General features: G+C 38.6%; 1 protein-coding gene across 4 annotated transcripts in view; it reads left to right on the top strand.

Moving 5' to 3' along the window:
- The window catches only part of CPPED1 (calcineurin like phosphoesterase domain containing 1), an 88,131-nt gene that overhangs the window by 53,042 nt on the left and 18,656 nt on the right, over positions 1-16,433 (top strand). For 2 of the 4 annotated variants that reach the window (XM_034783755.1, XM_034783756.1), the window contains exon 3: positions 353-775. The exons of 1 other annotated variant lie outside the window; for it this stretch is intronic. In XM_034783755.1, the coding sequence (XP_034639646.1) occupies positions 353-775 (423 nt within the window). Of the gene's footprint in view, positions 1-352; positions 776-9,203; positions 9,284-16,433 lie in introns of all 4 variants that reach the window. One more of the 4 variants, XM_034783757.1, reaches the window with a different exon arrangement.

Raw genomic sequence — 16,433 nt, 5'->3', positions numbered from 1 at the left:
GTTCTTATGATGGAAAAAAGGGGAGAGAGATTCAGTTTGATGCAAAATACTGACCACGCATCCTTATGGCATCTACTGTTGGGCAATCTGTAAATGATCTTCGGCATGAAGGAAACAGACAGCAGCGAAGGCATCAAGCTTAGATGACTGATGGATATATTAAAAATATAATTAAAGAATAACATTGTACATTTTGTCTGCTGCATATTTGCTTTATCTGCATAGCAGTGTCATTTGGTTTTTACTGTCAATGCTGTCTGTATAAACAAAATTAAGTGGTGGTGGTGGAAGAGTGTAGCATAAACATAAAAGGTAAAATCCTGGTAAAATAACTCAACAATTCTTTTTATAGGAACTCAGTGGCGAAAGGACCAAGAACAAGATTTGAAAAATGTCCTGAAGAACATTGACCAAGACATTCCATTGGTATTTGTCAGCGGAAATCATGATATCGGCAATGTTCCAACACCTGAAACAATAGATGATTATTGCAAGCACTGGGGAGATGATTACTTCAGTTTTTGGGTTGGAGGAGTTTTCTTTCTTGTGCTTAACTCTCAGTTATACTTTGATTCCTCTAAATGTTCTGAGTTAAAGCAGGCCCAAGATGAGTGGCTTAATGCACAACTGGCTGCAGCTGAAAAACGGAAATGTAAACATGTAATAGTATTTCAGCATATTCCTCTATTTCTACAAAACCCGGATGAAGACCATGACTATTTTAACTTGGAGAAGTCAGTTCGGCACGAGCTGATGGAAAAGTTTCATAAAGCAGGTATTGTTACTTTTTGCATTTGACTGATTTTTCTTTTCAGCACTGTGATGTGAACAGCTCATATCCTGGGATACAATAAGTGGACATTGGTGGCGTTTGGGTTAAGAGCTTTGTTTTGGGTTTGGCATAGGAAGGGAAATTTTTATGTTTAGCCTTTTTAAAAAGAAAAGCAGTTAGAGGTAAATGAATTACATACAGTGGGTAAACTTTTTTTCCCCCCTGAAACAAATTAATCCTTCATGGACAGCCATTAGTTTGGACTGCCTATTTGACAAGGGTGTAAGAGAGAGATGAGTCCCAAGATGCTTGATTGTGTGAATGGACAGTATTCCACAGGTTGAAGCCTCCCACTGCTCTGTGTGTGTATATAATATTTTTAAAAATTACATCCAGAGAATAGGCTGTATCCCATACAAGTGAAGCACCAGATAATACTGATTAAAGTCTCGTTTAGAATGATGTGATTGACAAATCTGTTTGATCTGACAGGTGTAAAAGTTTACCTATGGTAAAGAGTAGTTTCAGGCAGCTCAGCTCAACTTTGTGAGCTATCAGCCTCAGCAGGACATCTCCCATTTGACATCTCCCCATAAAAAGAAGAGCTGCAGTCACAATAAAATGTCATTGCTGCATATCACAGTGTATTTTACCTTGATCACCTTAGCTTCATTGTCCATTTAAAAAATGTGCTCTGCGTTAACCAGTAGCAAAAAAGAATAGGTATGGTTGTTCTAAAACAATGACCTAGAATTTCACATACATGGTTTTTGGGGGTATTTAAGTCTATGCCTGTGTGTGTCTGTTCCCTCCAAAAATAATTGCCAATATTTTATTTCCCAAGCTCAAAAACTATCACAGTAGTCCAGCAAGCATCTTTGAATGTTAACATTTTAAAATGTTTATCGTTTAAAACAAAAACAACAACAACAACACAAAGCTATCCCATGGTACTGTTAAAATTTTAACCTTTTCTATCACAGAGCTTCTCTGACATTGCAATAGACCTCACAGATGCATTATTACAGAATCATACTCTGCCACATTTTATTTTCGTTATTAGATCCCTGCTGCCAGTCTGACCCTAATATGAAACACAATGTCCCAGGGGGATGGGAAATAATATAAGAGGTAGAAGGAAAAGTATCATCTTTCAAGACTGTCCTGGAAGATCATAGTGGAGGTTCTTGTACAAAATATAATCCTTCCATTTTATCCTTTTAATTGTTGTGAATTAAATTGTTTAGAATTTTTTAAGAAAAATACAATATGCATATCTGTTTATGGAGTTTTAAAGAGCTGTTCATATCAGTACTAGTTTAATAGGAAATATCTTTAATAGGGTAAATACTTATACATTTTTAAACACTTTAAAACAATGTATGTGTGAGATAGTCTTACTTAGGCATTATCTACACTGCAGAGTTTTATTACCAAAAGGCAACTTTTGGCGACGAAACAATGGAGGTGTACACACTGCAATGCTACTTTTGGTAACAAAACTCTTCAGTTTCAGCGAATAAAACCACCTCGATGGGAGGGACAGAGCTTTTTGCGACGAAGAATTAGTGTAGATGCTGCCGTTAATTATATCACTATAACTGGCTTCCCCCAGTATTCCACAATGCCTGCCATGACTGCTCTGCTCACTGTTTTGAATTTGGCTGCCCTGCATTCCTGCTACACAGGAATGCACCCCTCCCCTTCCAAAGCTCTGTGAAGTTCTGACAGCTAAGCATGCCGCTCAGCTCCCACAGCAAAGAGGAAATCATTAACAGGGAATGCTGCTGTGTCCACACTATGGAACACAGAATTTTTTTTTTTTTTTTTTCACTTCAAGGTCCCACAAACAGAGACAAGGTTTTCATCTCAAGGCCAAAAGACCAAAAACATCAAGACACTTGATCACAGCCTTGGATAGACCAAGAGACTACCTACACTGACCAGAGCTCGATACTACACTTGACAGAGGCAGGCAGGCAGAGGCATAAGGGGTGTGTGTGGGGGGGGGGGGGGGGTGAGAGAGAGGGACTGAGACGGCTGTGCTGTGCAGGGAGGCGGGGGCTGATGTTGGGGGGTATCCCCCTCCACCGCCTCAGGACTGGTTGCTTCTGGTGGTTGGCTGAACTTAGAGACAGCATGCCGACACACTCCCTCTCCCCCGACACACACCCTGTCTCTCTCACATACGCACTTCCCCTCCCTCTCTTACTCCCCCAACACACACTCTGTCTCTGTGTTTCCCACACACACACACTCCCCATCACATGCTCCTCTCCCCCCGTCCTCCCGCAAACTTCAGTTGAAAAGTGACTGGCAATCTAGCAGGATGCCCATGGAACGATGGGATTGTGCAACCTACATCATGTGATGCTGTACCTGTCCCATGAGGCATTGCAAACCCTTCCCAAAGAACCCTGCGGCCAGTTGCACAGTGGAATAGCTACCCACAGTGCACTGCTCTCTATGCCAATGCGAGAGCTGCTAGCGTGGATTTACTCTGCTGACACAAGGAGCATAGTGTGGGCAGGCAATAGCAGTTTAAAGTGCTTTAATTAAAGCGACAAAACTCTGCAGTGCAGACAAGGCCTAAAATTAAATGGGTGTCATAAGTCTCCCGTAGGTAAATAAGCATTAATGTAGCATTAATTTTCAAATTCTACAAAATTCTGCATATTTTATTTGTCAAAAAAACACAATATAATCGCCCCAGTTTCAATTATTTTTGGTCATTTATTTCAAAATACCTGTCAGCAAGTATGTCTGTAACAATACAAACAACAAAAAAGATTCAGAAAATGTTTTTTGACAAATAGATTCCTTATTAGGCATATTAATACAGAACTCTGAGTAATAATTTAAACTACAATACGGAACTGTATTTCCCGCACCCCTCAGAAGCAGAAAGGCTGTAGGGAGTCAGGGTTAACAAAGGAGCTGAAGGAGAGGGAAGTAATTTCTGGGAAGGAGCCTGGGTGTGAACTTTGAGTGTTATTGGATATGAGTGGGAAAAGTATGGATGAGGTTTTGGGAGGGGGGCGTGGAGAGGGACTGCTAGGGAGCTTCCCCCAGGTAGACCCTGGCTGACCCCTAGCCTCTCCCATTCAGCAAGGACACAGTGTCCTTGCACCCCCTATCCACATGTGTCCTTCCAGCCCCATTGAGACATCCACTCACCCATCCCCATGTGGCCCTGCACCCCCTGTCCTATGTGTCTTTGTGCCCCCACTCAGCAACCCGCTTGTTCCTATGAAGCCCTGCTCCCCCTCCCCTTGTAGCTCTGCACCTCCCTCTTCCTCTGCCCATGTGGCTCCGCACCTCTGCTCCCATTCAGCCCCTGCCCCAGTCTGTCCTCCGCCACTACCCCTTATAAGCCCCATCTGACCCCCTCCCCCCCAGCAGCCCACGCTGTCTGTCTCCCCATAGCCCCTGTCTCCTGACCTGGTGCAGCAGGTGCTGTGAAGAAGACAGGCTCTTTCTCTTCCCCAGCTGGCTTGGAGCGGCTGCTGTGTTCTAGCACCACAATGCCCTCTGATGGGCAAAAGGCGGAACTATAGCAAATTTCCTGCAGAAGCTTTTTTCTGCCCAAAATATTAAAAATATTCACTGCTCATTAATTATGTACACATGCACTGGTGCAGAATTCCCCCAGGAGTAATAGTGTTACTGAAAACTAGCATTCCACTTGCCTTTTAAAGTTCATGTTGTACAGTGCTTCTCCCTATCAGAATATTTCACAGAACTACATCTTGCATAGTCTTATCCTGCCATTAAACTGAAACTTGGTTGACTGAAACTTTTATCAGTATATAAAGGTCAATCATTCCTATTTTCTGGCTCGTCGCAACCATGTTAACACTTCAAAGAGCTATCTGTTTAGATAATGTTTTACATAGTTAATTAATTTAAAGATAACGTAAAATAGTACATGGCTGTTGTATTTTAACTTGGTGCATCCCTGGCTTTTTTATAGTCTTTCTTCTCAAAGTGATATTTCATATTCATTTGTCTAAGACATATTGGTAGCAGTAATAAAAAGTCAATACTTAAATATGTTAAAACTTTATCAGAGCACCAAGATAGCTTTAATTTATGGGAAAAAGACAGTAATAAAAGACCACTCTAATGAACAAATCACCCACCCCCACATAATAAGAGGCACATTCTGTTTGGTTCACTTACAGATATTTTAATGGATAATTCTGGCTTATTCTACAGAACAAGTAAATGATTTAATAACTAATAACAATCAAACATTTGTATTAATTAAACAAATGAAATGAGGATAAAACACTACGAAGCTAGCAATACAACAGCCTAACTAAATAAGCTGTGAAAAATTCTCTGAATCAAAAATGGAGAGCTCTCTGTGGCTCTGAGTTTCCTTAGTAACAGATGCATTCTGCTTCCATTTTTTTTTATTCTCTTGAAGAGCCTTCTTTGTAGGAGTATAAAAAACAGTTATCATGGTAGCACAGATGTGTAGTGACACTAGTTATTTTCTATTTTTATGCTTTTCCCAAGAATTAATCAATTTCAGCACGTCCTTGGTTATGAAATTGGTTTTCCCCATAATTCACCTCATATATACATGGAGGAAAGAGAGAGACAATAGATAACAAAGTCCCAGTGTACTCTGTTTGCTTATTTTCTTTAATAAAAAAAAAAAAAAAAGACACTCTGGCTCTTGCAGGTTAAGGAGGTTAACCTTTTGATCCCTTAATATTTATTCTAATTTCCTGACTCTAATCTGAGAAAATTATTCTGTCTTTTTAATGAAAGGTTTTTTAACACCCTTCCATACCCTCCCCCGCCAATGTTCTAGTACTTTTCTCTGCCTCAGTGGGAATGACTTGAAATGCTATACAAAATGGTTTGTAACGATGAAAAATTCTAGTAAAGAATTTTCTTCTGTAAAGGTTAACAAGATATTTTTGTCTGAAATTGGAATATTGTTCCTGTTTTTAAAGTCTGTCTCTCTGTCTGTTTCTCTAATATCAAAAAGCAATTTTAATGTTGGGGGAGGGCGGGGAAGAAATTGCCATGGAAAGTGAGATAGGGAAAACATTTGCACTTAATAAAGGGCTATATAGCAATAGGTAAACTGGGTTGTACTATAAATGAAGAAAAAACACATGGATATACACCTCTACCCCGATATAACGCAAATTTGGATATAACGCGGTAAAGCAGCGCTCTGGGGAGTGGGGCTGTGCGCTCTGGCGGATCAAAGCAAGTTCAATATAACGCGGTTTCACCTATAACGTGGTAAGATTTTTTTTTTTGGCTCCCGAGAACAGCGTTATATAGAGGTATATTTAGGAAGTAAAACAGGGTGTTTTAGCATTCAAATATTGCATAAAGTTTCTTCAGATTAATTAACTTGATTTAGAAACTTCAATATCCTTTTCAAGTTTAGAGCTCAGATTTGGTGTGGTTACTCTAATAATCAGTTGCATGTTAACATAATGTTTTTAATTTGATTTCAATATCTCATTCGTTACAAGCAAAGATAAAAGACTAACTGGCAGAAGCTACATCTGGTGCAAAATGCTGAATTACATTTCTCACATTAGAAGTGTCCTTAACAGTTGGGCTAATTAAAGATAAAATCATGTCCTTAAGATAAATATTTATAAATTGAAAATCTGGCATTTGTAAATGAGTACTATTACTTTATGAAGTTAAACCATACAGATAACTATATATCTAACAAATTATCCATTTTCCTTCCTATAGTCAAAGAGATTTTTGGTTTGGAGTATAATAGTAGATCAGCTCAATCCAAAGCAGTTTTTATCAGCAAATAGAAATTTGTTTCTGAAACCATAATGCTATAACTTCTGAGTTTTAGGCCTCTGTTTGAAAAGGCTGGTCTCCCTTATGTGCATACACATTCTTTCTCTTGCTATGTGAAGGTGCAGAAAACCTATGTGAAACCTATGGAATGAAAACATATTTGACCTACCCTAACGCTTGTGCATGTTAAGATTTGCACCTACAACATCAGTTAGAGCCAATGGATTCTAAAGGAGTTGTATGCATGCTCAGCTGTTCACATTTTAATAGTGCATACACAGGTGTTTGCACCTGAAAAGTGCAGGCTCAGGTGTATGTGTACGCAGTTTTGTATGTGAAAGGCTGGGTGCAGCTTGAGCTGAAAACTTGGCAAATATATATTGTTTCTTAAAACTGAACCAATGTTTATTTCATACAAAGCATAATTAATTGTGACTCTACTGACAAAACTATGCTAATGTAAATAAAATAAATTACATACATTTCCGTGACTTAAATTGAACTGTAGTTACATTTTCAAGTACCCAATCCTGCCATCACTTAGTACTCTGAGTACATGAGTGACATCCATGGTACTGCTTAGATCAGTAAGTGCTTCACCCAATAAAGTGATTGCCGATAGCCCTAATTCAGCAGAACACTAATGTGACGTTTAAGAGTTTTGTTGAATTGGGGACTAGTTTCGTGGTCAGATTTATAGACCAAAGAGATTAGGGAAGAGGAGTTTGTGGTCAGGGATGACACCAAGATTACGAACAGTGCTTTGTGAGATTTTGAAAAGATGACTTTGTGTCCAAGAAAGTACTACGTAGATTCCATTACCAGAAACAAGAGGTTTTCCTCAACTCCGCATTTCTAACAAACAGGTATAAGTCTGATTGCCTAATTAGAGAACATGTTGATATTTTTTTTTTCTTTGCATAAATTCTACAGGAGTCCTGCATCAGTGCATTTATTAAGTAATATATTTCAGTAAATTCTGATCAAAACTTTTAAAGGCATTTGTTACTAATCCCTACCCATTTTATCTTTTTAATACTGCTCCAAATTACACTATACTTTTTTAAAGCCTAAGGATTGAGAGTTGAACTCAATATTCGTTCTCCAGCTAAATTTTCAATATTTTCTGTTTTATAAAAAACACGTCAGATTAGTAACAAGTTCTCACTGAACTGTAGTTTTGGATGCTCAAGACTTTTTTTATAACAGAGCATAATTTAAACCATGACTTTTTTTGGTTGCTTTGCTTTCAAATCTGCCGAGCGGTTAACCCAAATTGGGGAATACTTGCCTTCAAAATTTCTTTGTAATGGATATTCTTCAATTTAAAAAAAAAATCCGAGACCAAGGCCTTGTAAGCTAAATATTCCTACTGAGTTTATTTTGCAAATAAGTTATAAGCTTTTAATGAGGCAAAGGCAGACCCTTACATGGTACCCCATTAGATGCTGGATTTGTAGCTTGATCCCTCACCCATTGAAGTCATGTGTGTTGGATCAGGCCTTTGATCCTTCTGTTATTATTTAAAGCATAGTCTCCACTTGCCGAACTAAGGGAGAGCTTTTCTAAGTAAGGTCTGTGGGAACCGGCTTACTGACAACAGGGAATGGTTTCTAAATCCATTCTCTTATACTTAGAATTCAGTATTTGTAAATCTAGCTCAACCTGCATTTTCATGATTAATATTAGCATGAAGGGGCAGAAGTAGTATATGGCTTACGAAAAAGAATACACAAAATGCATATATGATACTGGCACTTAGATTGGATTTTATCGATTACGAAACTGATGGTGGCATTCACACACAGGCATGATTTTAATTCCTTGACAGTTTTATCAGTGTACACGTCCTTCTGTCAGACCACACTGAACAGGAAGTGATTGCTTTTTAGAGAATAACGTGAAAATTGTCTCAGCATTGTGCAGTCCTGCTAATATTACCCCTACTATTGTATTCACATCTATGCTTGGTGCTATAGCACATGGTTGGCAGACGGCATGAGGTGAATACTCTGGCTCTTTGAGTTGTAATGAGAGAGGGAAATCAATTTCATTCCACAAGAGATAGATATGTGCGGTGTGGAAGATTTCTAAAAACTGTCATTTGCTTTATAGCACTGGAGTCTTGAAAATGATGTGGAGCACCTGACTAGGAAAAAAGGCAGTGATGTGGAAGTTCCTGGGTTGTGTTTGTGCTGTAAGAGGAACACTCTGAAGTACAAAATCATTTTGAGATTTTCCTGTACTGGCCACAATGCATGCTTGGAATTTTAGAAAAATTACTGCATGCCTGTAGTGAAAGGAAAATCTGTTTGGGCCTAATGCTTCTGGGGAAATGCTTGAGAACACTTTGTCACAATGTCAGTTGTGACTTACACCATTGCATGTGCCAGAAACTTCTAAGTTCTTCTAATAAAGAAATATTTTAGAGTAACATCTATCTGAGCCATGGTGCTTTTTGGTTTTGCTTGCATGCCTATTAAACTCTGCTACTACTAACAAACAGTGCAGATAAAACTATTGTTTGCACTCTGTGAGATTTCTGACCTTAACATAAGTACTCCCAAACTCCTACCCTTTTATTTTTACTTACACTTCAATTCTCTTGCTGCCCCACCTCTTGCTCCTACAGTCTTTGGCACAAATCTGTGCAACATCTGCATCGCTTTCTGTTGGCACAGTTCCTGACCTAGCGTAGCCAATGCTGATTGGGTAAGGGGAGTGAGGCTGGTAATTTTTTTATATGTATATTACATTTTAAAATGTAACTTGATTTTATTATGTCTTATCTAATTATTCAAACAGTATAATAAATCTGTGATTTGGAGTTTGAAGGTAAGATGATGTTGGTGCTTATATATACCTTTGGTTTTTTTGTTTTGTTTTGTTTTTTTTAAGTAGCTCGCCAATCTAAGAAAACATGATCTTGATCCTGCACCATTGACGTTGATGGGACTTTTCCTATTGATCCTGAATAGGAATAGAATCAAGGACCATGTGATTAAGTACTTTGCTGAACTGGGACCTTAAAGGAGCCTTAAAATATTTTTTCTTACATTCTCCAGAGAGTGAGTGGAAAGTTCAAGAGAAATAATACTCTACCTATTACATATTTATTATGTCATTCATATTTCCACAGACTAAGCCCTCCTCATTCTGCTAGAGTCTCATTAGCAAAGGAAAGAGTTTATGTAATGGAAGCTCCATTCTTACTGAAAAATGCTGCTTTAATCTCCTGTGCTGATTATCCCAAGCATACTCTCCCTACTTATAGTTCTGTAGTTTATTTTGATATTGGTAATTCTTTTCTTGCATAACATCACACACTTATTTTGCCCATATAGCTGGGCTGAGCAGTATTTGGATCCAGATTGGGGCTAGGCTATGAATTAACTCCTAACTTAGTGTTTTAAAATATGCCATTGGTGTCCGATAATGTATCTTATCATTTCGTGAAACTAGAAAAACAAACATTTTTCATGACATCTGACCATCATTTTGCAGTTTTTTTTTCCTGTCACTTTTTTGGCCAGACTGATTTTAAGGAACTCATTTGATCATTTCAAATCTAATGCATTTAGTCTAGTAAAGTTCTGTTATAGCTCTTCCTTCCTATAAACTATAGAACTCTGCAGCTCTGAGCTATTCCTACCCAGAGCACTGGTGACTTTCAGTGGAAGTCATAATTTGATGCATGAAAGTGCCAGTCAAAACTTCTCCTCTTTCAGGTTGTCGTTTAAGTAACACACCTGTCGTCACACATTTAATGCTGAGGGTAGTGCTCTCACGTTGACCTGTTCAAGCCTTTTGAGTGCGCTTCTTGTGGACTGGTAGCCTGTACCCCTATGTTCACCCTTTTACTAAACTATGATACATTTAATACATAGTATGCCTTATGAGGTATCATTTGAAGGACTATAAAAGGAGAGAGGAGATGCCCAAATTGTTCCTCCTTTCTCTCTACCCATGGCATTCACAACTTCTGAAGAACTAAAGAAACCACTTTGGACTGGAGCGGGGATCCTGACTGAAAGATTCAGCCAGTATGACTGCTAAAACATTTGCTTTGAATTCACTCAACTTGTTAAATTAGGCATTAGTTGCGATTTACTTTTATTTTCTTGTAACCAATTCTGACTTCTATGCCTCATTACTTGTAAACCCTTAAAATCAATCTTTCTGTAGTTAATGTACTTTATTTTATTGTTTTATCTAGCCCAGTGTATTTGGACCGAAGTGTTTGGGAAGCTCCATTTGGGATAACAGGATTTGTGCCTATCATTTTCTATTTAATAAAATGACAGCATTTATATGAGCTTGTGTTGTCCAGGAGAGGCTGGGCAGTACAAGATGTATATTTCTGGAGGAAAGTCTGGGACTGGAAGTTTGCCGGTGTTGCTCTGCAGTGTAAATCAAGGGTGCCTGGCTGTAGCACTCTTGCAGTATAACAGAGTAATTTACATGCTGGAACCTGTGTATGAGCAGACCAGCAGTGTAAAAGGCACCCCAGGCTGGAGAACTGAGGGGGGGACAGCTGTTCATTGGTCCAGATTGTACCCTGGGGAATGTCACAGGGACATTTTATTTATTTATTTATTTTATTTATTGCTAGGAGCCTCCAGGAACATAGTGTTCAGGACTGCTGCTGAGCAGGTTGACTGGTGTTCCAGTAGCTCTGCTGGAGTGGACGGAGCTAATGGAGTGCTGGTCAGGATGCTCCCTGCCATGCCAAAAGACCAGTGATAGTTGACCCCCTACTTATTCTTGATTTCATGGGGGAATGGGGAGAAGAGCCCCTGGCTCGCGCTCTCACAGAAAAATTCCCTTGGGTTGTGAGAGGGAATTGTATTGCTATTTTCTCCTCTGGCCCGTCTGGGGAGAATACCCATTCCCAGGATCTTTGCCTATCCAAAATATTTACATGTATGTGCTTGGGTAGCTCATAGTGGAACAGGTGAAAAACATTAATAAGATGCAAATATTTTAAATGGTTCCTATAGAAATGTAAATGCAAATTTCACAATGAAATATAGCACTGGCTGCACAAAATGTACAATACCAGACAGTTTTCTTTTTAATTAAAAAAGGGGGAAAGCCTGACATTTATCTTGTAAAAATAGACATTTTAAGGTTAAATAGACAAATAGCCTTTATATTAAGCTACAGTGTGTATAAAGATGAAGATAATCAGTCTGAGGTTAAGATTGTTCCTTATAGACTCACCCATGTATGGGGTGGGAGCGATTCCAGACTCTTTGTGCTCTGTGGCATGCACTCTTCCCCCCCCCCCCCCCCGCCGTAAAAGGGTATAGTGAATGCTCCACTTAATGGCCAGCCAATTCTGTTGGTCCATGTGGAGACCTAGCCCTTCTTTCTTCCAGGCTGTTAAGGCTGGCTAAAGGCACTAGCATCACACAGTTCTTGCACTCATTCCATTACTAAGGGAAAATGAGAGTAGAGCAGTACTGACTGAGGGGGTGGGGAAGGGCTTGGAATCACAAAAGTGTAATTAAACAATAAGGCAGGACTGGGGTGTAATTATTGTGGTAGAATTACCCTTCCAGGGCTTATGATGCATTACACACAACTAACTTCCTGTGTTCCACTACAGTGCAATTATATCATAATCACGCTGACCCCTTTTCCCTGGTGCTGCAAAACTGATATTCTAATGGGTTTATTTGTAAGTAAGAATATATTTCATTAGAAGAAGATGGCGCTGCAGTTTTAAAGTTCTAAATAACTTCACTCCGCACTCTTGCTGACAGAGGAATATACTTCTTTAGGATGTTCAGCATGTGGCTTCTACTCAAAGATGAAACCTTTCCTCGTCTGTAGTGAAGATTTAATTTCTAACCATTTTAGCTGCCTAGATGTTCTGTAATTGTTTCTAATCCTTTAAAATTCTGGTCTAGCCGCTTCTACATTCCTCAATGTTGTAGTTGTGAAATTAAACATGACTGCTAGGCCCTGAAGGGGGCGGAATATCTCAGAACCAAAAAGCCCAGGCTTGTATATAATTTCTTGTCAGAACAGTGCACTGCAGGTTGCTTCTGATTGTACTGGGATTACCCAGTACCATAAACTATTTTTTCATATCCACAAAGGATACATGATTTCCCCATCAGAAATCCTGCAGCATAATTGGACATGTCAATTGTATTTATAATAGAACAACCAAAACCTGCAGAGTAATTTGTGTATTTACTCATTTTAAAAACAGTTTCAGCAAAGTTCCACCATTGAAAAGAGGTCAAAATGTAACCTAGACTCTGGAATCTAGACCAGTGGTTTTCAACCTTTTTTTCACTTGCGAACGTCTACAAAATTTCAAACGGAGGTGTGGACCACCTTAGAAATCCTAGTCATAGTCTGCAGAACCTCAGGGATCTGCAGACCACAGGCTGAAAACCACTGAGCTAGACCATATGTAATGCTTTTGACAACGCATCAGCATTTAATTGATAGCGTGATTATGGGTGTGGTATTAGAACCACTGAATAGCATAGCTAGAATGAATGCATTTGCTTTCAAATAAGTAATAGGAAGCTCAATAAACCTCTGATAAAAACCTTTAACTTTATAATTTTCCTATTTAATTTCTGCATCCAAGAGCCAAAACCAGACAGGTTCTGATTGCCCTCAGCTCCCATTGATGTCAATGAGAGTTGAGGACACTGAACATCACAGGATCAGACCGTGACTCTTCACAATGTTACATATTTTGAATCTTGTACAGTAGGAACTCCCTGGAGCCCACACTTGCAGCAGGTGTCCTGCATCTATCCTTTCCCAGTAAGTTATGCACATAGTTTAGCAGGATCTACTGGACCTTCTCTTTCAGAAAGGCCCCTTTAATTTAGCCTGCTGTTTTGGGTAATAGAGAGTTAAGAAAAAGAGGCTCTGGGGAATGCTGATAAATATTATCCTTCTCACAAAAAGCTACTGCAGATCAAAAACATCCAAACCAAAGAGAGCTTGTCACTCCCTATAATCACTTCTTATTTGGTATGTTGCTCAATGACTTTTGGTTTTTAGATACTAGGCTCTCATACATTAGTATTCATGGGGGAGGCAAAAATATTTAAAAGCATTATTTTTAATTCCCCTTGAAAATATGTACCATACAAGAAACTGTTACGAATGCTAACAGAAATTAAAAATAAATAGGGTATTCATGTAATACCCTTGAATATTTCTCCAAAATGTGATTGATTTATTGTTTTTGCTTGATCAAGCATCCATATAAAGTGTGTTTAAAAGGTAGCATTTTGAATTACATAAAGTACCCGCTGCTTTCTGAAGGAATTTTATTCTTCCTTTACCTGTCCCACTGGATAATACATATAGTTTGAAAGTTTGAGCCAAAACAACATAATCTAATGTTTATATTGGTTAGAATAAAAACAGGGACCTTTTAAAACTTATTTCGTGGTCAAGATTTTCAATAAATGCAGAGTTATCAAAATTTTGCAACAACTGTTAAATATCATTTGAAGATAAACTACACGTTGTCCATTGATTAAATATGTCATGAAGCAGATGCTGCTAATGGGCCGCTGTGCTCACAGAACTGATACACAGAAACTCATTTAAAGTCCATTACTAGGACAGCATGATTAGGGGGAAAAAACCCACACTCAGTTATTTGGAACTACCATATCTTGTTGCCTTGTCAAAATCAAGTCAATGAGAACAGTTTTGTTGACTGGAGACTATTTTTAATGGTTCCATTCTCCTCTTAATGGCATGGTTTTATACTAGGATAACTATTAACTTCAGCAGAGTTACTCTCGATTTACCCACTGTTAATGGGATCAGAATCAAGCCCTATATTTAGGCACTATTTTAAAGGAAGTTCAGGAATTTTTGAATTGTTTATTTGTGTTCAGGTGGTTGTGAAAGTTCATCTTCTTGTCTACAGACAAGAATGTCAATGTTCTCAGGCATGTATGCACAATCTGAGTGTAGTTTCAGTTCAGATTGCTAGAGGCATGGTGATGTAGCTGATTGATTCATGTCTTGAAGACCTGATATAAAATCGCATTTCAATCAAAAGTGAGTTTGGTGCTAGTAGACACTTTGTCGGCATCATAAATCTTGACAGATCTCTGCATGATCGTTAGTCTCTGTTTGAGAGATGGTCATGACTTGGATCAGCAGGAGTTACAGAAAACAGGCAGCTATGATTCTCTGGGATGATGAAACTCTCATTGGTCATGAAAGACTAGTTCAAGCAGATGACAGAGCTTTTTCAACAGCCAGCCCACAACTCTGGAGCTTCCTATAGCACCAGCTGCACTCCATGTACAGTACCTACCTATAGCTGAGGGTAATAATGAATCCAACCACCTTCAGTACAAAGCCATCTGTAGCTAGATTTAACATTCAATATGCATTTGCGAGCGCACTCTCTGTGAGTGAGAGAGAACTGACCAAACAGTAAAACCTCCTAATTCTGTTTCTTCTCACAGTGGGGAAAGAAGAACATGGGAATGACAAGTTTGTTTTTTGTTAGAACTTCTCTACCTACCTCTGGAGTGAAAGAGTATCGTAAATGGGTGTCTTTGTAGATCACTCACAGTTTATTTAAATTTTGTAAGACATTTTGGTATCATAATGATAGGTGTAATATAATATAAAATCTAGATACAGTAGTTTTGCAGGTCAGGACTAGGGAAGCATCAGCAGAAATAAGTGTATTAAAATTTTATAGAGTATCTACCTGCACTGTTCCTGGCTCTGTCCAGTGCATTTAATTTCTTGCTTTCCTGAGCACTTTATGTACTTTTTTTTTTTTAAATGAGTAGTCTATTATGTATGAATAGTAATTGATGCAACAGGTCCTAGTTTTGTGAACAGGTTCTGTAAAACATTGTGTTGCATAATTTTGGTTTAAAGCATATTTCATAAAACTGATCTAATGTATGCTTGTGAAGGTGCTAATGCTTAGACATTCCTTAGCACAGTGGTTTATAATGGCTTTGTACTTCCTCTCTTGGTACCAGAGGTTTTACTAACAGCTAGTTCAGAAATCAACATCATGCCTGCAACATGAAGAATTAGCAGCCATCCACTGCTTTAATCACAATACTTTCTCTAACGTAGCGGGCAGCTCTTTGAACATAGCAAGTTATACAGAATTGTATTTAACTTATCCAAACATATTCTAAAGCAGGACATGAAATGATGCCTGCCTGGACAAAATGTAGCATTCTTTCTAATAGAATGTATTTCTGAAATAATAATTTGACAGTACTACTTGAGCAAAACATTCTAAGTGAATAAATTAAATTTGAGTGCATTACACATTTTATAAGATTCTTTTTATGTTCAAGATCAAAAGTAAGAGAAAAGTAAATTGCCTGCTTGTCATCTTAGTATTATTGCATTGAGTGGTTCACCCTGGCTTCTTATGGTGATAAGTTGAGTGAATAAAAATAAAAACCCAAACTGTGCATTAGTGAAGAAAGAGGTTTCATCAAATAGACTTCTGTTAAAATACAGCAGAGACCTGTTTCTGTTTCTTTGTTCAAGATGTTACATGCATTTTTGGCCAACATTTTCAACTGAACGTGCCTGTAGTTAGACACCAAGGACCAGATCCATAAAAGAGCTTTAGGCACCTAAGTCCAACATGTGGGCCCGCCCTGAGATTCTGAAAATGCCCACTGAGCTGCCACCTAACCCCTAAATCCCAGGCACTTAAGTTTCCTCCAGTGGGCATGTGCAAAACTTCCTATCTCCTGCCACTGCCAAGCTGTTCAGTACCCTAGCTAATAACTAATCTCTGGGATTCTCAAGCAAATTGTTCCACTGCCAGTCTTGCGGGTGGGGCCCAGTCTTTCTCTGAGCCATAGAA

This window comes from Trachemys scripta, chromosome 10, assembly GCF_013100865.1.
Source record: "Trachemys scripta elegans isolate TJP31775 chromosome 10, CAS_Tse_1.0, whole genome shotgun sequence".
Taxonomy (NCBI): domain Eukaryota; kingdom Metazoa; phylum Chordata; order Testudines; family Emydidae; genus Trachemys; species Trachemys scripta.
The sequence above is the reverse complement of the archived record's forward strand: the minus strand, read 5'-3'. Positions and strand labels throughout refer to the sequence as shown.